General features: G+C 45.2%; 1 protein-coding gene across 4 annotated transcripts in view; it reads left to right on the plus strand.

Moving 5' to 3' along the window:
* LOC309555740 (transcription factor COE3-like) overlaps positions 1-27,294 on the plus strand; it is a gene marked incomplete at its 5' end in the record, with an annotated part of 262,839 nt that overhangs the window by 186,531 nt on the left and 49,014 nt on the right. For 2 of the 4 annotated variants that reach the window (XM_082257815.1, XM_082257816.1), the window contains 3 exons: positions 5,117-5,234; positions 8,648-8,781; positions 10,140-10,266. In XM_082257815.1, coding sequence (XP_082113941.1) covers positions 5,117-5,234; positions 8,648-8,781; positions 10,140-10,266 — 379 coding nt within the window. The remainder of the gene's footprint in view (positions 1-5,116; positions 5,235-8,647; positions 8,782-10,139; positions 10,267-27,294) is intronic. The other 2 variants (XM_082257817.1, XM_082257818.1) reach the window with 1 other exon arrangement.

The raw sequence follows: 27,294 nt of genomic DNA on the forward strand, positions 1-27,294 counted from the left end.
CGCAGGATGCCACGGGGTGGATGTAACGAGGAACTCTCTGTAGCTCCTCACAGCGGGGCTCGTCACCTCATTAGGGGGCTCCTTAAAGAGCTGATAATTATGACATTCTGACGTGATTAGCATGCCACTTCATTTGCATTTCTTAATGCTGACAACAAACTCTGCCTCCTCCGATCGTACGTGGAGCCTCACCTGTGTGCTGAGTGCTGTACTCCGAGGCCTCATATCTCTGATATGCGATCCAAGGGGGGAAAAAATGGACAAATCTGCTCCGGATATAATGCTGGGGCCACAATATAGACAAATACATGAAATCACAATTCAGACAAACAAAAAAAACTTTGATAATAGACAAGCGGGCGCAAGTACGCTGCCAGGAATATGAATACAACATGCAAAAATATGTTATTGATAATTGTTCAGGACAACCTTCTCAATATCCCAATAAACACTTTTGTAATGTTCTTGTGGCTTTACCAGTTTTTATGTCTGCAGCAAGGTAGCTAAGTAGTTGGTGCTTATTCTTTGTTGCACAGGGGGCCACAATTCTTGTCCTGCTAGGTACAATGTCCTCATGGGGTGAGTGTTGTCATCTTTTCCTCCTTCTGGCACACCAGTGTTCTGCCACATATAGATAGAATAATGAAGGTATAACAGAGTGTGTGGGACGGTGGTGAGTAGGGATGATCGAACTTTTCAAAAGTTCGGTTCGACCAGAACACCAGAACTTCCAAAAAGTTTGGCCCGGATTTCAGAACCCCATTGAAATCAATGGGACCCAAACTTCGGTAATCAAAAAACCCCATTTTGAAGCCCTAAAAAGTGCCTAGGGTTCTGGGTCATGCCCCAGAGACTATTAATCACATGAAAAAAAGTTCTTAAAAATTGTCATTTTTGATAGAGAGACAATTATTGAAAAAAATCATTGAAAAAAAAAGAGAGATTTCTTTGGATTTAGTGTCTGGGGGGTCTAAAAAGTGTACCTGTGAAGTTTCAGCTCTGTAGCATGTCCAGAACCATAAAAAAAGATTGTTTCTATTAGGTCACTTATAGAACAGGGATATGGCTCCGCTATTTTCACACCTTGCCGGTTTTGTAGCAAGCGTTTTTTTGGGCATTTTTGGGGGGACTTTGGAGGCAGGCATAACATCAGAACTTCTGTGTAGGGGTATATATACATACACCCATGTATGTATATATACACTTACACATATATAGGTGTGAAAGTAGCAGAACACTATGCTTGCGCTAATTAAATAATTAACACCAATATGGCTCCGCTCCTATCACACCTATATATGTGTATGTGTAAAATACATATAAGTGTGTGTGTATATATACCCCTATACACAAGTTCAGATGTCATGCCTGACTCCAAAGACCCCAAAAAAATGCCCAAAAAAAAACGCCTGCAATAACACACCTGGGCGTTTTTTTTTTTTTGGCGCGGGCGTTTTTTTGGGCATTTTTTGGGGGTCTTTGGAGGCAGGCAAAACATCTGAACTTGTGTATAGGGGTATATATACACACACACTTATATGTATTATACACATACACACATATAGGTGTGATAGGATCGGAGCCATATGCCTGTTAATTATTTCATTAGCGCAAGCATAGTGTTCTGCTCTTTTCACACCTATATATGTGTAGGTGTATATATACATACATGTGTGTGTATATATATCCCTATACACAAGTTCAGATGTCATGCCTGACTCCAAACATGTCCTCAAAAAAGCCCTATAAACGCCTGCAACAAAAAGCAGGCTGACCGGAGAGAAGCCATATCGCTGTTCTATAAGTCACCTAAGAGAAACAATCTTTTCTCTATAGAGGTCACCCTGAAATGGAAGGGTTTGGTCACCCTGCCATAGCAGTCACTGTCAGTTCACCCTACACTACACTACGGTCACCCTGCCATAGCAGTCACTGTCAGTTCACCCTACACTACACTACGGTCACCCTGCCATAGCAGTCAGAGTCAGTTCACCCTACACTACACTACGGTCACCCTGGCACTTAACACTTTCCCTACAGAAACTAGATTTTTGAAGCTAACTATAGTGGAAAAAAGCACCCTAACTACACTAGATATCCCTTTCCTCACACTAATAAATGCTAAATGACACTTTGAAGCAGAAGTAACAGAACTGCTTCCACTCTCTTCCATGTCCCTGTATTAAAATGCTAAGAATTTGGCGGGGCTATCTTATATACTGGGGGGTGTATTCACTAATGATTGGCCTCTGGACCTCCAATCACTCCAATCACATTCCTAGCATTCGCCTGCCCCCTCAATTGGCTTTTACTAATGGTTCTGGTCCAATCATGGGCTTTTAAAGCCCATTTCCTGTCCCATTGCATTTTGGTTGGTTCTGGTTGCCGAATTCCGAACTTTTTCAGCAAAAAGTTCTAAATTCGGCCGAACCTCGAACAGTCAATGTTCGGGTCGAACCGATGGTCGACCCGAACCGTTCGATCATCCCTAGTGGTGAGGACTTTAAAGTGAAAAGTCCTTTGGAAGTAGAGAATGGTGAATTTTTTCAATTTATTATATTAAGGATATGAGCTGATATAAATAAAGTAAATGACTAAATACATTTTTTGTTAAACACAGGAGTAGGGTAGAAAAAAAAAAAAGACAGGAGACCGGGAAATAAACAAGAGAGAGGAGGAAGAAAAGAAAGGGGGGAAGGGAAGAATGGAAGGTAGGAAATGAAAAGGAGGAAAGAAAAGAAAGAAGGATGGAAGGAAGGAAAGGAGGGACAGAATCGCAAGGAAAGAAGGAAGACATGGAAAGTAAGGGAGGGAAGGGTAGGAGGGAAAGAAGAAAAAGAAGGAAGGGGGAAAGGAATCAAAAAGAAGGGAAGGATAGGAAAGAAAGAAGGAAGGGAGGGTGGAAGTAAGGGTATTAGGGAAGGGAAGAATGGAAGGTAGGAAAAGAAAAGGAGGAAAGAAAAGAAAGAAGGATGGAAAGAAAGGATGGACAGGATTGCAAGGAAAGAAGGAAGACATGGAAAGCAAGGGAGGGAAGGGTAGGAGGGAAAGAAGGAAAAGAAGGAAGGGGGAAAAGAATAAAAAAGAAAGAAGGATAGGAAAGAAAGAAGCAAGGAGGGTGGAAGTAAGGGTAGGAGGGAAGGGAAGAATGGAAGGTAGGAAAAGAAAAGAAAGAAGGATGGAAAGAAAGAATGGACAGGATTGCAAGGAAAGAAGGAAGACATGGAAAGCAAGGGAGGGAAGGGTAGGAGGGGAAGAAGAAAAAGAAGGAAGGGGGAAAGGAATCAAAAAGAAGGGAAGGATAGGAAAGAAGGAAGGGAGGGTGGAAGTAAGGGTAGGAGGGAAGAATGGAAGGTAGGAAAAGAAAAGGAGGAAAGAAAAGAAAGAAGGATGGAAGGAAGGAAAGGAGGGACAGGATTGCAAGGAAAGAAGGAAGAGATGGGAAGCAAGGGAGAGAAGGGTAGGAGGGAAAGAAGGACTAAAAGGAGGGGGGAAGGGAACAAAAGGAAGGGAAGGATGGGAAAGAAAGTAGGAAGGGAGGATGGTAGTAAGGGTATGAGGGAAGGGGGATGAAGGAGAGGAAGCGATAGAAAGGGAGTAAGTAAGGGAAGGGAGGGAGGGAGGGAGGAAAGGAATGTAAGGATGGGAGGAAGGGAGGAAAGGAAGGAAGGCTAAGAGGTTAGGGAAGGGAAATGATGAAAGTAGAGAACGGTGAATTGGTTTAATTTATTATATTAAGGATATGAACTGATATTAATAAAGTAAATGACTAAATACATTTTGTTAAACACAGGAGTAGGGTAGAAAGAAAAAAAGAGGGGAGAACAGGAAATAAACAAGAGAGAGAAGGAAGAAATAAAAGGAGCGAAGGGAAGAATGGAAGGTAGGAAAAGAAAAGGAGGAAATAAAAGAAAGAAGGTTGAAAGGAGAGGATGGAAGGAAAGAAGGAAGAGATGGAAAGCAAGGGAGGGAAGGGTAGAATGGAAAGAAGGAAAAGAAAGAAGGGGCAAAGGAATCAAAAATAAGGGACGGATAGGAAAGAAAGAAGGAAGGGAGGGTGGAAGTAAGGGTTGGAGGGAAGGGAAGAATGGATGGTAGGAAAGGAAAAGGAGGAAAGAAAAGAAAGAAGGATGGAAGGAACGAAGGGACAGGATTGCAAGGAAAGAAGGAAGAGATGGAAAGCAAGAGAGGGAAGGGTAGGAGGAAAAGAAGGAAGAGGGATAGGGATCAAAAGGAAGGGAAGGATAGGAAAGAAAGTAGGAAGGGAGGATGGAAGTAAGGGTAGGAGGGAAGAGGAATGAAGCAGAGGAAGCGATAGAAAGGAAGGAGGTAAGGGAAGGGAGGGAGGAAAGAAATGTAGGGAGGAAAGGAAGGAAGGCTAAGAGGGAAGGGAAGAGAAGTGATGAAGGGAAGAAAGGGAGGAATGTCTAGAAAGAGAAAAAGGAAAGGGAATGGATCAAAGGAAGAAGGGAAGGAATGTAGGAAAGGGGTGGGTAAAAGGAAGGGAGGAAGGGAAGGATGAAAATGAAAGGAAGGAAGGGAGAGTAGAAAGGAAGGGTGGGAATGAAAGAAAGAAAGAGAGCCAAGGAGGGAAAGGAAGGCAGGGAGCCAAGGAAAAAGGGGTAGGAGAAAAGGAAGAGCGGAAAGAAATAAAATTGTTCGGTCCAATATGGACAGCTGTTCTAAAGAAGGGGTTTACCTCACTGGAGAGATTCCCTCCTACTTCCTGTTGCATATACAGGAAAGGAAGTGAAGGGAAAAGTACCCCCCTAAAAGGACATAGATACCACAAAACCTGACCGGGGGGTTCTAACCCTTCTCTACTCCTGTTGCTGAAAAGATATCTGAAAGCAGAAGCAGGTAAGTACGTGGAACTATTGCTTCCTTTCATACAGAGGAGTCTTGTACACTCCTTGGTGTTGGAATTGATAATACTTCTTTATACCTCTCCCCTAATTCACCAGTATACAATTTCCTTATCAATGTGTGGGTTCTGCTTCCTTATCTCTGGGTACAGATGAGTATACTCTATTTATTGCCCCATCACTGAGCCATAAGTGCAGAGTCCCTCATTCCTACTGTCTATTTTACTAAGGCTTTTTATTCTGTGTTTCAGGTCGTGGTTTCTACAACAGTAAATGTGGATGGACATGTCCTCGCCGTTTCCGATAACATGTTCGTACACAATAACTCCAAACACGGACGCCGGGCTCGGAGACTGGACCCCTCAGAAGGTGTGTGTGTGATAATGCTGTATTCAGTCTCCATAGACGGAGTTTGTTCTTTCTTCTTACTGCACAGACTATACGGGGATTGTTACCAGTGTATAAGCAAATAAAGGTGCCCCTGGAAGGCAGATACAGATCCTCAAGTTTTCTATAAAACTCAGTGTGGCCAGTAAAAAGTGTAAACCCTAACAATGAACTTCTCTTATTTGCTTCCTTTTGGTCAGTTACATGTGTAGCACTGCCCCCTTGAGGACTCTGTGTGTAACAGACAGAGTGCAGAGGTCAGGAGTGTATAACACACAGAGCTGTGTAACCCACAGAGTGCAGAGGTCAGGAGTGTATAACACACAGAGCTGTGTAACCCACAGAGTGCAGAGGTCAGGAGTGTATAACACACAGAGCTGTGTAACCCACAGTGTGCAGAGGTCAGGAGTGTATAACACACAGAGCTGTGTAACCCACAGAGTGCAGAGGTCAGGAGTGTATAACACACAGAGGGTGTGTAACCCACAGAGCGCAGGGGTCAGAAGTGTATAACACACAGAGGTGTGTAACCTACAGAGTGCAGGGGTCAGGAGTGTATAACACACAGAGGGCATGTAACCCACAGAGCTCAGCGGTCAGGAGTGTATAACACACAGAGGGTGTGTAACCCACAGAGAGCAGGGGTCAGGAGTGTATAACACACTGAGGTGTGTAACCCACAAACTGCAGAGGTCAGGAGTGTATAACACACAGAGGGTGTGTAACCCACAGAGCGCAGGGGTCAGGAGTGTATAACACACAGAGGGTGTGTAACCCACAGAGCGCAGGGGTCAGTAGTGTATAACACACAGATAGTGTGTAACCCACAGAGTACAGAGATCAGGAGTGTATAACACACAGAGAGTGTGTAACCCACAGAGTACAGAGGTCAGGAGTGTATAACACACAGAGAGTGTAACCCACAGAGTACAGAGGTCAGGAGTGTATAACACACAGAGGGTGTTTAACCCACAGAGTGCAGAGGTCAGGAGTGTATAACACACAGAGGGTGTGTAACCCACAGAGCGCAGGGGTCAGGAGTGTATAACACACAGAGAGTGTGTAACCCACAGAGTACAGAGCTCAGAAGTATATAACACACAGAGGGTGTGTAACCCACAGAGCGCAGGGGTCAGGAGTGTATAACACACAGAGGGTATGTAACCCACAGAGTGCAGGGGTCAGGAGTGTATAACACACAGAGGGTGTGTAACCCACAGAGTACAGAAGTCAGAAGTATATAACACACAGAGGGTGTGTAACCCACAGAGCGCAGGGGTCAGAAGTGTATAACATGTGAAATACAAAAAAACTATCAGCGCAAACCCAATATATGTGATAAAATAACTCAACCTCAATTCACTGTGCATAAATCAGGTGTGTGAAAGTATATAAGTGGTATCCGGCAGCATACACCAATCGTGTTTCACAAATCACAATAAACTATAAATCCTACCAAAATGTGATGCGCCAGAAATATAATAAAAAAGTGATGACTTTAAATACAATAAATCATATCCAGTTCATAAGGCACATAGCAATGTGTGTGCTTCCAATAAAGTGATATGAAGAGTGTCCCCGTATCCAATTGAAGAAAATCCAGTGATGAAAACAAGTTGTAAACACCAATTAGTGAATCCCTCCACCAGGTGAATTAGCCTCTCACCTTCCTAAAGGACCCAAACGGGCCAGCAATCACATGTATCATGGATCAGACTTCCAGGAAAGAGCCACACTGTATTGCACCTCGAGGGATCCCGGGACATATAAAAAACAGATGAAGAAATCTAGTGCTCTCTGCTTACTAATAAGGGTGTGCTTTATTAGAGAAAGGCAGATCAACTCACATTTGTTGGGCACTCAGCCGTGCCTGCTGTATAAGCGATGTCAGCGATCTGTTACCAGAGAGAGACTCTGCGTCGGCCACGCACGCTCCGTCCCCCTATACGCGTTACGTCGAGCGTAATGCTCCTTTTGACTTCCTCGGTAGAGGGTGTGTAACCCACAGAGCGCAGGGGTCAGTAGTGTATAACACACAGATAGTGTGTAACCCACAGAGTACAGAGATCAGGAGTGTATAACACACAGAGAGTGTAACCCACAGAGTACAGAGGTCAGGAGTGTATAACACACAGAGAGTGTAACCCACAGAGTACAGAGGTCAGGAGTGTATAACACACAGAGGGTGTTTAACCCACAGAGTGCAGAGGTCAGGAGTGTATAACACACAGAGGGTGTGTAACCCACAGAGCGCAGGGGTCAGGAGTGTATAACACACAGAGAGTGTGTAACCCACAGAGTACAGAGCTCAGAAGTATATAACACACAGAGGGTGTGTAACCCACAGAGCGCAGGGGTCAGGAGTGTATAACACACAGAGGGTATGTAACCCACAGAGTGCAGGGGTCAGGAGTGTATAACACACAGAGGGTGTGTAACCCACAGAGTACAGAGGTCAGAAGTATATAACACACAGAGGGTGTGTAACCCACAGAGCGCAGGGGTCAGAAGTGTATAACACACAGAGGTGTGTAACCCACAGACTGCAGAGGTCAGGAGTGTATAACACACAGAGGGTGTGTAACCCACAGAGTGCAGGGGTCAGGAGTGTATAACACACAGAGAGTGTGTAACCCACAGAGTACAGAGGTCAGAAGTATATACTGTAACACACAGAGGGTGTGCAAACCACAGAGCGCCGGGGGTCAGGAGTGTATAACACACAGATAGTGTGTAACCCACAGAGTGCAGGGGTCAGGAGTGTATAACACACAGAGGTGTGTAACCCACACAGTGCAGTGGTCAGTAGTGTATAACACACAGAGGGTGTGTAACCCACAGAGCACAGGGTCAGGAGTATTTTCAATCATGGAGGATGAGTATTGCATGTGGGCATTATCTGACCGTAATGTCAGTTGGGATGGTTCCCTCTTGTGCCTGTCTTTCTGTATCATTACTCATGGGGAAGACAGGTGTAGGAGGAAAATGTTGTCTCCTGAATTCCATACATCTATACCAGACCCTTATCCTAGGTTGTAGATGAGGGTCTGATATACAGTAGATGTTAATGTGGGACCTCTCCACATAAAACAAATTGGAGTGGGGGTTCTCCATAATTCATATTAGTCCTTTCAGGCTGGTATGAATTTTAAGGGGGACTGCATGCAAACAAGAAAAATGGGTGTGGTCTCCCCAAGTTCCATACCAGACCTTTCAGGTCTTCTATGGATTTATGGGGGAACCCCACGCAAAAAATAAGAAAAAAAGTGTTAACCCCTAAATTTAAAATGTATCATAGTATGTGATTGAATATGTACCGTATACATTATTATTAATGTTTAGGCTAATTATAAACTCAATTTCACATTGTATGGTTTCCTTGTCTGTTTATGAAGCAGCAACCCCGTGTATCAAAGCCATCAGTCCCAGTGAAGGTTGGACCACCGGTGGGGCCACTGTAATCCTCATAGGAGACCACTTCTTTGATGGTCTGCAGGTGGTGTTTGGCACAATGCTGGTGTGGAGTGAGGTGAGTTGTATGGTGATGTGAATTACTAAATGTGTCATACAAATATATACTGTATACAGCATATGTCCTTCATAAGTAAAATGTATAGAAGAAGACTATATGGGCCTTTTTGGATAGTAGTGGAGGAAGCAGTGCTGGATAAGTGAGCTATAAACACAGTGACAGTGTGTGCTATGTCTGATAATGGAAGAGGAAGCAGTGCCGGATCAGTAATATGTATATAAGGTGACGGTGTGTGCAGTCAGATAGTGGAGGAGGAAGCAGTGCCAGATCAGTAATCTGTATAATAGGTGACGGTGTGTGCAGTCAGATAGTGGAGGAGGAAGCAGTGCCGGATCAGTAATCTGTATAATAGGTGACGGTGTGTGCGGTCAGATAGTGGAGGAGGAAGCAGTGCCGGATCAGTAATCTGTATATAAGGTGACAGTGTGTGTGCGGTCAGATAGTGGAGGAGGAAGCAGTGCTGGATCAGTAATCTGTATATAAGGTGATGGTGTGTGCGGTCAGATAGTGGAGGAGGAAGCAGTGCCGGATCAGTAATCTGTATAATAGGTGACGGTGTGTGCGGTCAGATAGTGGAGGAGGAAGCAGTGCCGGATCAGTAATCTGTATATAAGGTGACAGTGTGTGTGCGGTCAGATAGTGGAGGAGGAAGCAGTGCTGGATCAGTAATCTGTATATAAGGTGACGGTGTGTGTGGTCTGATAATGGAGGAGGAAGCAGTGCTGGATCAGTAATCTGTATATAAGGTGACGGTGTGTGCGGTCAGATATTGGAGGAGGAAGCAGTGCTGGATCAGTAATCTGTGTATAAGGTGACAGTGTGTGCGGTCAGATATTGGAGGAGGAAGCAGTGCTGGATCAGTAATCTGTGTATAAGGTGACGGTGTGTGCGGTCAGATATTGGAGGAGGAAGCAGTGCTGGATCAGTAATCTGTGTATAAGGTGACGGTGTGTGCGGTCAGATATTGGAGGAGGAAGCAGTGCTGGATCAGTAATCTGTGTATAAGGTGACGGTGTGTGCGGTCAGATATTGGAGGAGGAAGCAGTGCTGGATCAGTAATCTGTATATAAGGTGACGGTGTGTGCGGTCAGATAGTGGAGGAGGAAGCAGTGCTGGATCAGTAATCTGTATATAAGGTGACGGTGTGTGCGGTCAGATAGTGGAGGAGGAAGCAGTGCCGGATCAGTAATCTGTATATAAGGTGACGGTGTGTGCGGTCAGATAGTGGAGGAGGAAGCAGTGCCGGATCAGTAATCTGTGTATAAGGTGACAGTGTGTCCCATCAGATAGTGGTGGATGGACTGTAGTTACACAAAACAATTACACTAGTTGACGTTCATTTCTCTTTTCGGCAGTTGATAACCCCCCATGCCATCCGGGTTCAGACCCCTCCAAGGCACATCCCCGGAGTGGTGGAGGTGACGCTCTCCTATAAGTCCAAACACTTCTGTAAAGGAGCGCCCGGCCGCTTTGTCTACACAGGTAAGAGGAGGAAGCCTGTCATTGACTGTATAATGCAGACAGAATGTATTCCTCCATTACACATTTATTACATCACTATTATGTTATACATTGTATAATGTGACTATAATAAACTACTCAAAAAAAAATGAAAGGAACACTTTGAAAACCCATCAGATCTCAATTTGGAAAAATCTCATGCTGGATATCTGTACTGGTATGGACTGGGTAATGTGTTAGGATCTATAATGGTATGGACTGGGTAATGTGTTGGGATCTATAATGGTATGGACTGGGTAATGTGTTAGGATCTATACTGGTATGGACCTGGTAATGTGTTGGGATCTATATTGGTATGGACTGGCTAATGTGTTGGGATCTATACTGGTAAGGACTGGGTAATGTGTTAGGATCTATACTGGTATGGACTGGGTAATGTGTTAGGATCTATACTGGTATGGACTGGGTAATGTGTTAGGATCTATACTGGTATGGACTGGGTAATGTGTTAGGATCTATACTGGTATGGACTGGGTAATGTGTTAGGATCTATACTGGTATGGACTGGGTAATGTGTTAGGATCTATACTGGTATGGACTGGGTAATGTGTTGGGATCTATATTGGTATGGACTGGCTAATGTGTTGGGATCTATACTGGTAAGGACTGGGTAATGTGTTAGGATCTATACTGGTATGGACTGGGTAATGTGTTAGGATCTATACTGGTATGGACTGGGTAATGTGTTAGGATCTATACTGGTATGGACTGGGTAATGTGTTAGGATCTATACTGGTATGGACTGGGTAATGTGTTAGGATCTATACTGGTAAGGACTGGGTAATGTGTTAGGATCTATACTGGTATGGACTGGGTAATGTGTTAGGATCTATACTGGTATGGACTGGGTAATGTGTTGGGATCTATACTGGTATGGACTGGGTAATGTGTTAGGATCTATACTGGTATGGACCTGGTAATGTGTTAGGATCTATACTGGTATGGACTGGGTAATGTGTTGGGATCTATATTGGTATGGACTGGCTAATGTGTTGGGATCTATACTGGTAAGGACTGGGTAATGTGTTAGGATCTATACTGGTATGGACTGGGTAATGTGTTAGGATCTATACTGGTATGGACTGGGTAATGTGTTGGGATCTATACTGGTATGAACTGGGTCATGTGTTAGGATCTATATTGGTATGGACTGGGTAATGTGTTAGGATCTATACTGGTATGGACTGGGTAATGTGTTAGGATCTATACTGGTATGGACTGGGTAATGTGTTAGGATCTATACTGGTATGGACTGGGTAATGTGTTAGGATCTATACTGGTATGGACTGGGTAATGTGTTAGGAAGGAAAGGATGCCACATCGTTTGATGGAAATGAAAATTATCACCCTACAGAGGGCTGAATTTAAAGACACCCCAAAAATGAAAGTGAAAAAATGATGCAGCAGTCGAGTCCATTTTGCTGAAATTTCATTGCAGCAACTCAGAATGGTCCTCAGTAGTTTGTATGCACCCCCCCCCCCCCCCCCTGCTTGTATGCATGCCTGACAACATCAGGACATTTTCTAATGAGATGACGGATGGTGTCCTGGGGTATTTCCTCCCAGATCTGGACCAGGGCATCACTGAGCTCCTGAACAGACTGAGGTGCAACCTGGCGGCGTCGGATGGACAGAAACATAATGTCCCAGAGGTGTTCTATTGGATTTAGGTCAGGCGAGTGTGGAGGCCATTCAATGGTATCAATTCCTTCATCCTCCAGGAACTGGCTGCATACTCTCACCACATGAGGTCGGGCATTGTCGTGCACCAGGAGGAACCCAGGACCCACTGCATCAGCGTATAGGGTCTGACAATGGGTCCAATGATTCAATCCTGATACCTAATGGCAGTCAGGGTACCTTTGTCTAGCCTGTAGAGGTCTGTCCATCCCTCCATGGATATGTCTCCCCAGACCATCACTGACCACCACCAAACCGGTCATGCTGAACGATGTTACAAACAACATAATGTTCTCCATGGCTTCTCCAGACCCTTTCCCGTCTGTCACATGTGCTCAGGGTGAACCTGCTCTCATCTGTGAGAAGCACAGGGTGCCAGTGGTGGAGCTGCCAATTCTGGTGTTCAATGGCAAATGCCAACTGAGCTCCACGGTGCCGGGCAGTGAGCACAGGGCCACTAGAGGACGTTGGACCCTCATGAAGTCTGTTTCTGATTGGTCAGAGAAATTCACACCAGTGGCCTGCTGGAGGTCATTTTGTAGGGCTCTGGCAGTGCTCATCCTGTTCCTCCTTGCACAAAGGAGCAGATACCGGTCCTACTGATGGGGTAAGGACCTTCTATGGCCCTGTCCAGCTCTCCTTGAGTAACTGCCTGTCTCCTGGAATCTCCTCAATGCTCTTTTTTTCCATGCTCTTCTGGCAATGGTACATATTGATGTGCCATCCTGGAGGAGTTGCCTGTGCAACCTCTATAGGGTCCAGGTATCCCCTCATGCTACCAGTAGTGACACTGACCCCAGCCAAATGAAAAACTAGTGGAAAAAATTCAGAAAAAAATAGTAGGGGAAAATAATTTCAGTGGCCTCCACTTGTCAAACCATTCCTGTTTTGGGGGTTGTCTCAATGTTGCCCATCTAGTGCACCGTTGTTAATTTCTTTAACATCAAAACAGTCCTGCCCCCTGAACTCTGACTGTTGCACCATTTGCAGTATGATGTGCAGTGCATAGTCCTGAGTGCTGAACTGTATACACTACATAATCCTATCCTATCTATTGTATCTACATAACCCCATTGATCATAATTTTAGAATCTACGAGTATTATTTTACTGTTGCGGCATGAAAGGTTTTCAAAAGAATTTACCAGGTCCTGTTCTCACTCTATTACACCTTTACATCACTAATATTTTACATGTTGTATAATGCAGTTACTATATACTCCTTTATTACACCTTTCTATATCGCTATTATATCAACTCAGCATCACTCAAAATGGTACCTTAGGGCCCCTCAGATTAGTAATAGGCACTGCTCTTAATGCGGATTATGTCGATTTTGTGGCCATCCGCTTGCTTTTCGTCACCTGAAAAGGAAATGGATAGTTACGATTTTTTTTTTTACTTACCTTGTTATTGTAGAAAGAAATACTCACCTTTTTTCCACTTCCTCCCTCGGCGGCCGCGGCCTGTGCCGTCACTTCCGGTTTGCAATGATTCCTGGGAGCTGAACGTTATGGCTCCCAGGAATCAATGCGCCTGCACCGGCCCCACTCGTCACTTCCGGTGCGGCACCGCATTCCCTGCTAAACAGCTTCTGGGCATGACCAGAAGCTGTGGAGGAATGCAGCGCCGCACCGGAAGTGACGAGCGGGGCCGGTGCAGGCGCATTCTGGGAGAAGACGACACAGAAGAGGATCGCGCTGGCTTCAGCTGCCCACATCCGAGATGGCAACGCTGGAGAAGAAATTTTAAAGGTGAGTATTTCTTCTTACAGGTAAGTGCGACCCGGGACAGTACAGAAGCTATCCATTGTGGAATGTACTAGCCCTGACTTTCCTGGGGGTATTTTTATTGAAAAATGTTTTTCATGGCCGGAACTCCGCTTTAAAGTGATCACATATTTTACTTTTTCACTCCCTGTACATATTTGTTCTTAGCCGTATTTATTCACCTCTCTGCCCCTCCCTTGTCAGCTTCTCAGCTGGCACAAGTTGGACAAACCAGAAGGCTGGATGAGTCAAGCAGGGTATCCTATACACTTTTCTGGAGTTCTCTCGCAAAGACCCGTCATTTCCTAGAGGAGCTTACTGTTGGTGGCACATGGGTCCACACTAATCCTTGAAAATCATTTTCAGAGGATCAAATGTGAATTAGTGACAGCACAGCCTTACATTCTCATAAATTCCACTCTTCTGTGGAGGTTTGTCTATGATAAACCAAAAAGGATCAATAATTGATGGCCCAGATCCCAGCCTGACATGGACCAAACCCCAGGAAGCTGGAGATTGAGAACAACTTGGAGGAGTGTAATAGAGTGTGGGAAAAACAGCTGTTAACAGAAAATTGTTTTCCTTGGACAACTTCCTACACGAGGACTTCTCTGAGTTACATGGAATTGTTGGATGAAACCCGTTAATGGTCTTTGGTCAGTGGGCCGCCTGAAACAGAGCCGGTCATCAGGATCTTTGGCCCACCACATTTTTTAATCTTTTCCCCTTAACGAATCTTACTTTCATTGTACTCAGTAATGTGCAAGTCAGGTAGGGTCACCTTGCATTTGGTAGGATGCTCTCAGGGGAATTTGAACCCCCCCTTATCTACGTCCCTAGTACAAGTTGGACAAACCTTTTTTTATTCTTTTTCTTTTCATGAATCTCATTTTCATTGTAATCAGTTAATTTTCTTGTCAGCTTCTCAGCTGCCACAAGTTGGACAAACCTAAAGGCTGGATGAGTCAAGCAGGGTAACCTATACCCTTTTTTGGAGTTCTCTCACAAAGACCCGTCATTTCCTAGAGGAGCTTTCAGCTCAGCACAGCCTTACATTCTCATGAATTCAACTCTTTTGAGGAGGTTTGTCTATGATAAACCAGAAAGGATCAAGAATTGATGGCCCAGATCCCAGCCTGACATGGACCAAACCCCAGGAAGCTGGAGAATGAGGACAACTTGAAGGAATGTAAAGCCTCGTACACACGCGTCCAAAATCGGCAGGGAATTTTCGTACGACGTCCGATCTGCCGATTTTCGGCTTGTTAGTATGATGCTTCCGACAACCGACTTTTCGGCTGAAAAAAATCTGGTGTGCGGGCTATAAAATTTTTGTCCTCTGTCAAAACATGTCCGATTTTCGTGCAGTCAGTACAGATTTCGACAGGGAAAAATCTTATGAGCAAGACTAGGCATGCTCAGAGAAGAAAGAACACAAAGAAAGCAATTCAACACATGACATCACTTCTGAAGTAGAATTTTGTCGTGCGGGAAAATTCGTGTGCAGTCTAGGCACATTCCAACCAACAAAACACCACTCTGGACAAAAGATGGACGACCGGTCGGCCGATAATCGTTGCGTGTGTACGGGGCTTAATGGAGTGTGGGGAAAAACAGCTGTTTTTTTTTTAAGCTTACTTAATCTTACTTAATCTTTTACTCTAAATTGGCACAATAGAAGTACTCGTTAACACACAGTAGGTACAGAATCCAAGATCTCAAGATCACCAGAAATATAGTAATTTTAAAATACCGTTTTTTCATAAATATGCAGTTTATGTTTACTGGCTATTTATGTTGTATCTCTTTTTTTTTTTTCCAAATAATTTTTATTGGATTTAAAGCAACACATACAAGAAATGCATTCAACATGTTCATATAAAACAGATTAGAGAGATAGATATACAACAAGCAAAGTAGGCGTATCAAATCTCAGATCATATGTAAGATATACAAACAAAAGGAAAGAAAAAGGGGGCCAACAACTATTTGTCATTCCAAGTGTTCCAAGGTTCCCAGTGTTTAGAGTGCGTGGTATAGGAGTGTGAACGTAGTGCTATTGCCTTTTCATGTTCATATGTAAGCGACACCGAAGCTACCACTTCTGATAGGTTTGGAGCTTCCAAGTTTTTCCATCTTCTAGTGATGGTGGCTCTAGCAGCCAGAAGTATGTGCGATACCACCCATCTTGCCTTACTAGGTACAAGCTCAATATCTAGGTTGAGAAGCGCCAAAGCTGGGTTTGGTGCAATTTGTGACTGCGTTATTGAGGAAATAAGGCCAAAGACTTGGTTCCAAAAGCTAGTGAGGTTTTTGCACGTCCACAGTATGTGGTATAGATTTCCTACTCGGCTGCAGTCCCTCCAGCATAGTGGGGACTGTGCCGGGTAGAATCGAGACAGCCTATATGGGGTAAAGTACCATCTGGAAATTATTTTCTGCGACAGTTCCCAGTGTGTAACACATTTCGATACCCCATACGCGTGTCGAAAGGCTTGGGTCCACTGCTGCGATGAAAAAGATCTTTGAAGATCTTCTTCCCATTTTATCATTGGATTCGATTTATGGAAAGTGGTTTTAGCATGGAATCTATTGTAGAAGAAGGTGATGCCTTTCTTTGGCCCAGCAGGGCCAGTGAAGAATTGATATACCGAGTGTGGAATGCTGATGGCAGGCGGAGGGTGTTTGGTCAAGAAAGATGAGATACGTGTGTAACTGTACGATTCTGCGCGCGGGATATGGTATTGTTGAGTGAGGGATGCAAATGGCTTTAGTTGGTCATTGCTAAAGAGGTCATCTATCCATTGAACGTCGTTGTCTCTCCATTTTGGGAAAAACAGCTGTTAACAGGAAATTGTTTTCCTTGGACAGCTTCCTACACGAGGACTTCTCCGAGTTACCTGGAATTGTTTAATGAAACTCGTTGATGATCTTTGGTCAGTGGGCCGCCTGGAACAGCTGTATGTGAAGAGCCGGTCATCAGGATGTTTGGCCCCCCACATTTTTTATTATTTTTCCCTTAACAAATCTTACTTTCATTGTACTCAGTAATGGGCAAGTCAGATAGGGTAACCTTGCATTTGGCAGGATGCTCTCGGGGGAATTTGCACCCCCCCCCCCTAACTTCCCCCTCCCTCCTTATCTACGTCCCTAGTACAAGCTGGACAAACCTTTTGTTATTCTTTTTCTTTTCATGAATTTCATTTTTATTGTAATCAGTTAATTTAATTGTCAGCTTCTCAGCTGCCACAAGTTGGACAATCCTAAAGGTTGGATGAGTCAAGCAGGGTAACCTATACCCTTTTCTGGTGTTCTCTGGTAAAGACCAGACCCTCCCTAGAGGAGCTTACTGCTGGTGGCATTTGGGTCCACACCAATCCATAACCAGAACTTTTTAGAGGATCACACATGAATTGATGACAGGAAAGCCTTATCTTCTCACGAATCTCACTCTGCTGTAAATGTTTGTTTAAAGCGGAGCTCCACTAAAAAGAGGAAGCTCTGCTTGTTCGCATCCCACCCCCCTTTCACTGCCACATTTGGCACTTTTTGGAGGGAAGTGTGTACCTGGTTTTGACAGGTACCCGCTCCCACTTCTGGGTAAGATCCCCACATATCTTGCCCCTCCTCCTACCCCCCGCTGTCTTCTGGGACCTGTGTGTGTCCCCAGTGCCATCTTAAGAGCATTAAAGGGCCCCGGGCAATGCAGTACACTGGGGCTCCGCCTACACAATCACCCACCAGAATAAAAATGCAAATTATTGATAAGGCGATATTTATTGGTACAGCAGTGCCAGGCTAATGACAGCTTCCAAGTTGGGTGGCTGGGTCCGGTGAACACAAACATGGATGGGAGTCAGACTTGACTGTCCTGTGTGCGCCTGTTCCCGTGGAGGCGGACAGGCATTCCTGCAGCTGTGGGCTCCCCTCTCCACGGCCCAAGTGGCCTGACAGCAGCGCAGGGCCAATAGGTGCTTGCCACCTGCTAAGTTCCCAACGGGAATCTGGACTAATGCTTGGCTGGGGCTGGGTCGCTGAGCAGGTGGGGCCCCCCAGGCAAGTGGGGCCCCCAGACAACTGCCCAGCACGCCCATTCGGTAAGATGGCCCTGTGTGTCCCAGAAGATAGCGGGACTATTCAGAAAATGCAATGCAACTCGCACATGTGCAGTAGGAAACCACCTGTGAAGCCTGAAGGCTTCACTGCCGGTTTCCCTTACTTGCAATGCCGGCGCCTGCACCCGAAGCCAATGGATGCATCGGCTTGGGGTGCCGACATCGCGGGATCCCTAGACAGGTAAGTGTCCTTATAATAAAAGCCAGCAGCTACATTATTTGTAGCTGCTGACTTTTAATTTTGCTTTTTCAGACAGAGCTCTACTTTAAGAGGAACCGAAAAGAATTCAAGAGCTGATAAGCCAGATCCCAATATGACATGGGCCAAACCCTGAGAAGCTGGAGGACAAGAACAACAGGAGTGTAATGAAGTGTGTGAAAACTTGTTGCTAACAGGAAATTAATTGCCTTCCTTGGACAACTTCCTACACAAGACCTTCTCCAGCGTACATGAAATTGTTGGATGCAACCTATTGATTATCTGTGGCCAGTGGGCCACCTGAAACGCACAGAGCCAGTCATCAGAATGTTTGGCCCATCACATTTTTATTCTTTTTCTCGTTTTCACTGTACTCAGTTGATTTTCTTGTCAGGTTTTCAGCTGGCACAAGTTGGACAAACCAGAAGGCTGGATGAGTCAAGCAGGATATTCTTTACCTTCTTCTGGGGTTCCCTGGCAAAGACCTAGATGTGGTGCAGTGCGGTGCAGTGTTGCAGAATAACACACTCAGATCCATTGCAGTGCAGGGAAATAATGCAGAAAAGGTTCACAAATGACCCGATAAGAAGACAGCTCAAAGATGAATACTCACAGTTCCAATGGCATGTGGAAAGCAGAGTGCAGCCAAATTGTCAGCACCTGTAGAGAGGGGAAAAATGTGGCTTGGCTGTCTTGTGCCTAACAGGCAGGTGTCCAGAGAAGTTATGAGCCCTACACTTTCCCTCCTCATCATGAACCTTTCCCTGATGTTAGTACTGTCCCTACCAGGTGGGGTACCTTTCCCTACTTTATCAACTTGCAAATGCATGCCAAACCTTGAAGCCAGGGCTTTAACTAGGCTCTGCCTGACCAAAGATGGCTGTCAGAGTCACATGGAGGGCAGCATCCCATTGGATGTCTCCCTATTGATGCATGAAACCACAGAGGAACTGTGATCCTCCTGACTTATTATCCGACAGCAGTGCCACTGAGGAAGAGTGCCACCTGCAGAGGAGAAAGTAGACTGCACCTGCCTACAACCTTACTGCTGGTGGCACATCAGTCTGCACCAATTCATAAAAAGCACTTTTCAGAGGATCACACATGAACTAGCGACAGGAAAGCCTTATCTTCTCACAAATCCCACTCTGCTGTAAATGTTTGTTTAAGAAGGACCAAAAAGGATTAGGACCTGATGACCCAGATCTCAGCCTGACAGGGGCCAAACCATGAGAAGCTGGAGGATGAGAACAACTTGGAGGAAACTAATGAAGTGTGTGAAAAAACAGGAAATGAATTGTCTTCCTTGGACAGCTTCCTACACAAGGCCTTCTCCAAGTTACCTGGAATTGTTGGATGCAAGCCATTGTTGATCTGTGGCCAATGGGCCATCGGGAACAGCTGTATGCGCAGAGCCAGTCATCAGGATGTTTGGCCCATTACATTTTTATTATTTTTCCCTTAACTAATCTTACTTTCATTGTACTCAGTAATGTGCAGGTCAGGTAGGGTCACCTTGCAATTGGCAGGATGCTCTCGGGGGGGGATTTGAACCCCCCCCCCCCCTTATCTACGTCCCTAGTACAAGTTGGACAAAGCAAAAGGCTAAATGAGTCAAGCAGGGTTCCCTATACCTTCTTCTGGGGTTCTCTGGCGAAGACCAGGTATTCCCTAGAGGAGGTTACTGCTGGTGGCTAATGGGTTTTCACCGAACCATGACCAGCACTTTTTAGAGGACCACACATAAACTGGCAACAGGAAAGCCTTATTTTCTCATGAATCCCACTCTACTGTACATGTTTGTTTAAGAAGAACCAAAAAGGATTAATAGCTGATGACCCAGATCCTAACCTGACATGGGCCAAACCCCCGAGAAGCTGAAGGATGAGAACAAATTGGTAGTGTAATGAAGTGTGTGAAAACCTGTTGCTTACAGGAAATTAATTGCCTTCCTTGGACAGCTTCTTACTCAATGCCTTCTCCAACATACATGAAAATTTTGGATGCAACAAGTTGATGATCTGTGGTCAGTTGATTGCCTAGAACAGCTGTTTGCACAGAGTCAGCTGTCAGAATGTTTGGCCCATCACCTTTTTTATTCTTTCCTCTTCATGAATCCGCCGCCAGCAAGACCTGAGCTGCACTGTAATCTCAGAGGAGATCTCATTTCGATTGCACTATTATCATTTTACAGTCAACTTCTTAGTTGGACAAACCAGAAAGCTGGATCAGCTTTTCAGTTGGACAATCCAGAAGGCTGGATGTACAGTGCCTTGCGAAAGTATTCGGCCCCCTTGAACTTTTCGACTTTTTGCCACATTTCAGGCTTCAAACATAAAGATATAAAACTGTAATTTTTTGTGAAGAATCAACAACAAGTGGGACACACTCATGAAGTGGAACGAAATTTATTGGATATATCAAACTTTGTTAACAAAGTGAATACTTTGTAGCGCCACCTTTTGCTGCGATTACAGCTGTAAGTCGCTTGGGGAATGTCTCTATTAGTTTTGCACATCGAGAGACTGAAATTTTTGCCCATTCCTCCTTGCAAAACAGCTCGAGCTCAGTGAGGTTGGATGGAGAGCGTTTGTGAACAGCAGTTTTCAGTTCTTTCCACAGATTCTCGATTGGATTCAGGTCTGGACTTTGACTTGGCCATTCTAACACCTGGATATGTTTATTTGTGAACCATTCCATTGTAGATTTTGCTTTATGTTTTGGATCATTGTCTTGTTGGAAGACAAATCTCCGTCCCAGTCTCAGGTCTTTTGCAGACTCCATCAGGTTTTCTTCCAGAATGGTCCTGTATTTGGGTCCATCCATCTTCCCATCAATTTTAACCATCTTCCCTGTCCCTGCTGATGAAAAGCAGGCCCAAACCATGATGCTGCCACCACCATGTTTGACAGTGGGGATGGTGTGTTCAGGGTGATGAGCTGTGTTGCTTTTACGCCAAACATAACGTTTTGCATTGTTGCCAAAATTTTGATTTTGGTTTCATCTGAGCAGAGCACCTTCTTCCACATGTTTGGTGGCTCCCAGGTGGCTTGTGGCAAACTTTAAACGACACTTTTTATGGATATCTTTAAGAAATGGCTTTCTTCTTGCCACTCTTCCATAAAGGCCAGATTTGTGCAGTATACGACTGATTGTTGTCCTATGGACAGAGTCTCCCACCTCAGCTGTAGATCTCTGCAGTTCATCCAGAGTGATCATGGGCCTCTTGGCTGCATCTCTGATCAGTCTTCTCCTTGTATGAGCTGAAAGTTTAGAGGGACGGCCAGGTCTTCGTAGATTTGCAGTGGTCTGATACTCCTTCCATTTCAATATTATCGCTTGCACAGTGCTCCTTGGGATGTTTAAAGCTTGGGAAATCTTTTTGTATCCAAATCCGGCTTTAAACTTCTCCACAACAGTATCTCGGACCTGCCTGGTGTGTTCCTTGTTCTTCATGATGCTCTCTGCGCTTTAAACGGACCTCTGAGACTATCACAGTGCAGGTGCATTTATACAGAGACTTGATTACACACAGGTGGATTCTATTTATCATCATTAGTCATTTAGGTCAACATTGGATCATTCAGAGATCCTCACTGAACTTCCGGAGAGAGTTTGCTGCACTGAAAGTAAAGGGGCTGAATAATTTTGCATGCCCAATTTTTCGTTTTTTTTTATTTGTTAACAAATTTTGAAATATCCAATAAATTTCGTTCCACTTCATGATTGTGTCCCACTTGTTGTTGATTCTTCACAAAAAAATGACAGTTTTATATCTTTATGTTTGAAGCCTGAAATGTGGCAAAAGGTCGCTGGGGGGCCGAATACTTTTGCAAGGCACTGTATCAAGCATGTACCCCAAACCTCCTTCTGGGGTCTTCTGGCAAAGACCAGGTCCCCTGTTGAGGAACTTACTGCTGGTGGCACATGGGTCCCAACCAATCCATTACAATCACTTTTTAGTGGATCACACATAAACTGGCAACAGCCACGCTCTATCTTTTCATGAATCCTGCTCTGCTGTGGATATTTTTCTAAGAGCAACCAGAAAGGATTAAGAGCTGACGGCTCAGATCCCAGCCTGACACGGGCCAAACCCCGGGAAGCTTAAGATTGAGAACAACTTGGAGTGTAATGAAGTGTGTGAAAAACAGCTGCTAACAGGAAATGAATTGTCTTACTTGGACAGCTTCCTACAAGGCCTTCTCCGGGATACATGGAATTGTTGGATGCGCACCGGTTGATGATCTGTGGTCAGTGGGCCGCCTGGGACAACTGTTTGCACAGAGCCAGTCGTGAGGGTGTTTGGCCCATCACATTTTTTTATTTTCTCTTCATGAATCTGCAGCCAGCAAGACCTGAACTGCACTGTAATCACAAAGCAGATCTCGTTTCCATTGTACCAACATCTGCTTCCAATAATTATTAGATATTTGTCTTGTAACAATATGTATAACAGAGCAGCTGATAGGAGATGAAAAACGAGCACCACCAAGTCATGGAAGAAGAATGTGGCTCACACATGTTTCCGGTGAGGCCCGCTGAATGATGTACGATCGCTAAAGATCAGTTCTCTATAACTTAGATGAGGATGTGTGCTTATGGAATGCAACAGCCATGAAGACCATGGAAAGGGAAAACCGGTTTACTTCATGCTGTTTTCAAAATGACTCAAACGTGCCAAAACCAACATTTCGCGATGTTCATGTTACAAACTCCCGCCCACAAATAATATTTCAGTTGTGCGTGCTTTACAGCCAGTTTAATCATACATTGGTTTTCTTTATCTCTCTGGGATTCCATTGGTGAGATATTCACACCATAATTCCCAGTTCCACCCAGCAGCTGGGAGTATCGTAAAGCCAAGGATGGTGTCACCCTTCTTCAATGAGACAGCTGATCAGATGCCGATCGGCAGAACTCCTTAGGTCATGCCTCTTTGACAGAGGTCAGCCTGGCTGCCGTACACAAGGGGCGAATGACGGTTTCTGTTGAACTGGCCGATGCCGCCTGATATTCGACCCGTGTTTAGTCTTCAGAAAAGACAGGTAGTTTGATTCAATCATACCCAACCAATAGTAACATGGATATGGTTTCCTCTCTAGGCAACTGTAGCTGCAAAACAAAGCAAGATAAATTACACACCAGGGGCCAGCTTAGTATTGTTATCTGCAGCCTTGGGACAGCCAATCTTCTTAAGCTATACAACCGTAAATGATTACTATCAGGAACAAAAAATGTTTTGGTCTTAAGCTGGCCATAGATGGATCAAAAGTTGGCTAAATTAGCAGGGACTAGCTGAATTTTGTTTCATTTATGGCAGTGGTCTCCAAAGTGTGATCCTGGGGCTGGATGTGGCCCTTTGCTTGCCTTTATCTGGCTTCTTGGCAGTGGCGGCTGGTGCTCAAAATTTGGGGGGGGGGGGGGGGGCGCAAACAGAAAAATGTAAGAGATTGCTTTGCGGCAAAAAACGCTGTAAAAATTGCGTGACTTTGAGGTCACAAAAGTGTGAAAGGGGCCTTCAGTAATCAAGGTATAGTGTGCCCCCTTAAATACAGAGTGACCAGCGTGCCCCCTTTCAATGCAGAGAGTCCAGCGTACCCCCATTCAATGCAGAGTGACCAGTGTGCCCCCATTCAATGCAGAATGACCAGCGTGCCCCCATTCAATGCAGAATGACCAGCGTGCCCCCTTTCAATGCAGAATGACCAGCGTACCCCCTTTCAATGCTAAATGACCAGTGTGCCCCCTTTCAATGCAGAATGACCAGCATGCCCCCTTTCAATGCAGAGTGACCAGCGTGCCCCCTTTCAATGCAGAATGACCAGTGTGCCCCTTTCAATGCAGAATGACCAGCGTGCCCCTTTCAATGCAGAATGACCAGCGTGCCCCCTTTCAATGCAGAATGACCGGCGTGCCCCCTTTCAATGCAGAATGACCAGCGTGCCCCCTTTCAATGCAGAATGACCAGCGTGCCCCCTTTCAATGCAGAGAGATCAGTGTGCCCCCATTCAATGAAGAGAGATCAGTGTGCCCCCTTCAATGCAGAGAGATCAATGTGCCCCCATTCAATGCAGAGAGATCAGTGTGCCCCCATTCAATGCAGAGAGATCAGTGTGCCCCCATTCAATGCAGAGCGTCTCTTTGAGTCCTCCCGCCTCCTCCTCGGCCAATGTCATGGTTTTTGCCTTTCGGCCAATCAGGAAGCGGGTGTCGGACCCGCTTCCTGATTGGCCAGGAGGAGGATCCGAGTGACAATAGCGAATTTTCATTCGCTATTGTCACACAATGGGTGGGCTCGGGGCGCACTGCCCCCAACACACCGACCGCCACTGCTTCTTGGGGCACCATTTCATCCACTGGCACCAACAATGGGGCATTATTCCTCCCACTGACACCATCAGAAGTGCACAGTTCCTCCCACTGACACCAACGATGTGGCACAATTCCTTCCATTGACACCATTGACACCAAAGGTCGGGTAGAATTCTTTCCATTGATAACGATGATGGGGCATTGTTCCACCAACAGACACCAACAATGAGGCACTATTCCTTCCACTAGACATGTGCAGAATGGAAAAATTCATTTTTGGTGAATGGGTAGGGGTACTATGTACCCCATACTCATTCACATGGGGGGAGGTCGGGATCTGGAGGACCCCTTGTTAAAGGGGGCTTCCAGATTCTGATAAGCCCCCAGACCCCCACAACCGTAGCCCAGGGTTGTGGGGAAGAGACCCTTGCCCCCCCCCCACCTCAAAGCAACTCCCCCATGTTGAGAGCATGTGACCTGGTAAGGTTCAGGAGGGGGTCCTGATATGGATGGGGGGGGGGGGCACGCTGTTTTTTTTTTTATTGCTGGCATTCTTTTGTTTACATTTCAGATGTCATTGGGAAAGCCCGCTGACAGCTGATGAGTCATCAGTTATTAAGGATGCGGTAGCCGACTTCCCAGCCTGCTGCTTAACAATCAGCGATTCTTCACATAGAATTTGTATCGGTTGATCACTTTTCCACTGATCCAAATTCTAATCGTTCTGAAAATTTTAAATTCGTTAGAAAAACATTAGAAAATGAGTAAACAAAACTAATTTTAACGAATTTCATCAAAATTTGTTACTTTTCGTTACTATTTCATTCGGAGATTCAGATAAATCCAAATCTCAGAATAACCAAAAATTTGTCTGAATTCGTATTCGAACCGAAAATAATTGTACATCTCTACCTTCCACTAATCCTCCCACTGACACCAAAGATGAGGCATTGTTTACTCCCACTGGACCCCAGGACTTTTTCTACTCCCGCTGGCCACAGTCCAGCCCCCCTAAAGTCTGAAGGACAGCAAAACTGGCCCTTTGCTTGGAAAGTGTGGAGACCCCTGATTTATGGGCAGACTGGTTGGACTGAAGTTGGTCCAACCAGCCCGTTGGGGTTTTTTCACCTTATCACTGCCAGCAGCTACCAGCAGGGGTCATTATATTCTGCCTTTGGGGAAGGCTTCCTGGGCTCCCTGCCTGTAACACCCACATGTGATGCTGAGCCTCCATACATGGAAGAACAGAAATTCAATGAAGGCAGGGGTCAGGCTGGGGAGGAGAAGGCTAGTTGATAATGGAGTTCCACCAGCCAGGAAATGGGCTCTATCTCACTTGCTGCAGCATCTAATGCACATTGTGAGAAGCTCACAGTGTGCAGTGAAATCAGAGTAAGCTGTTTCAGTCCAGCAGAGGAGCCAGTACAACTGTGCAAGACTGAATGGAGGACTGGAGGTCAGATTTAATTATCGGAAATGAATAGGTAGAGCTCACCACGCTGCATGAGCGTACATTAGAACAGCCAGGCTGGCCACATACTGAGACATTGTTATTGTCACTATCCCCAAACCTACTGGGCATTGTTCTGTTCTAATCTCAGTAAAGATGAAGTATTTTATGGTCCCTGACTATCCCCACATTAAAATCACACTATGCAAGGTCGCAGAGTGCAGCTACCGGTACACCAGTGCATAACAGACAATGGCAGTCCTGGGTGCAAAAAAGATGTCAGAAAATGCATACTTAAAGAATTACTATTTCTGCAACAAAATGGAAAAAATATGGCAGACAAAACTGGCAGAAAAGTGTTCCATCATTGGTGTCAGTGAGAGAAATTCTGCACCATCATTGGTGTCAGTGTGAGGAATGGTGTCCTATCATTGGTGTCAGTGTGAGGAATAGTGCTCCATCATTGGTGTCATTGAGAAAAGTAGTGCCTCATCATTGGTGTCAGTAGAAAGAAAAGTGTTCCATCAATGGTGTCAGTGAGAGAAATGGTGCTTCATTGTTGGTGTTATGCAAAAGAATAGTGGCCCCTTGTTGGTGTCAGTGGGAGGAATAGTGTCCCATCATTGGTGTCAGTGGGAGGAATAGTGTCCCATCATTGGTGTCAATGGGAGGAATAGTGCCCCATCATTGGTGTCAGTGGGAGGAATAGTGCCCCATCATTGGTGTCAGTGGGAGAAATAGTGCCCCATCATTGGTGTCAGTGGGAGGAATAGTGCCCCATCATTGGTATCAGTGAGAGGAATAGTGCCCCATCATTGGTGTCAGTGGGAGGAATAGTGCCCCATCATTGGTGTCAGTGGGAGGAATAGTGCCCCATCATTGGTGTCAGTGGGAGGAATAGTGCCCCATCATTGATGTCAGTGGGAGGAATAGTGCCCTATCATTGGTATCAGTGAGAGGAATAGTGCCCCATCATTGGTGTCAGTGGGAGGAATAGTGCCCCGTCATTGGTGTCAGTGGGAGGAATAGTGCCCCATCATTGGTGTCAGTGGGAGGAATAGTGCCCCGTCATTGGTATCAGTGGGAGGAATAATGCCCCATCATTGGTGTCAGTGGGAGGAATAGTGCCCCCATCATTGGTATCAGTGGGAGGAATAGTGCTCCATCGTTGGTGTCATTGAAAAAAGTAGTGCCTCATCATTGTTGTCAGTAGAAAGAAAAGTGTTCCATCATTGGTGTCAGTGAGAGAAATAGTGCTTCATTGTTGGTGTTATGCAAAAGAATAGATGCCCATTGTTGGTGTCAGTGGGAGGAATAGTGCCCCATCATTGGTATCAGTGGGAGGAATAGTGCCCCATCATTGGTGTCAGTGGGAGGAATAGTGCCCCATCATTGGTATCAGTGGGAGGAATAGTGCCCCATTATTGGTGTCAATGGGAGGAAAAAAGCCCCACCGTTAGTG

The sequence above is a fragment of the Pelophylax lessonae genome (genome assembly GCF_965119305.1).
Source record: "Pelophylax lessonae genome assembly, chromosome: 1".
Lineage (NCBI taxonomy): Eukaryota > Metazoa > Chordata > Amphibia > Anura > Ranidae > Pelophylax > Pelophylax lessonae.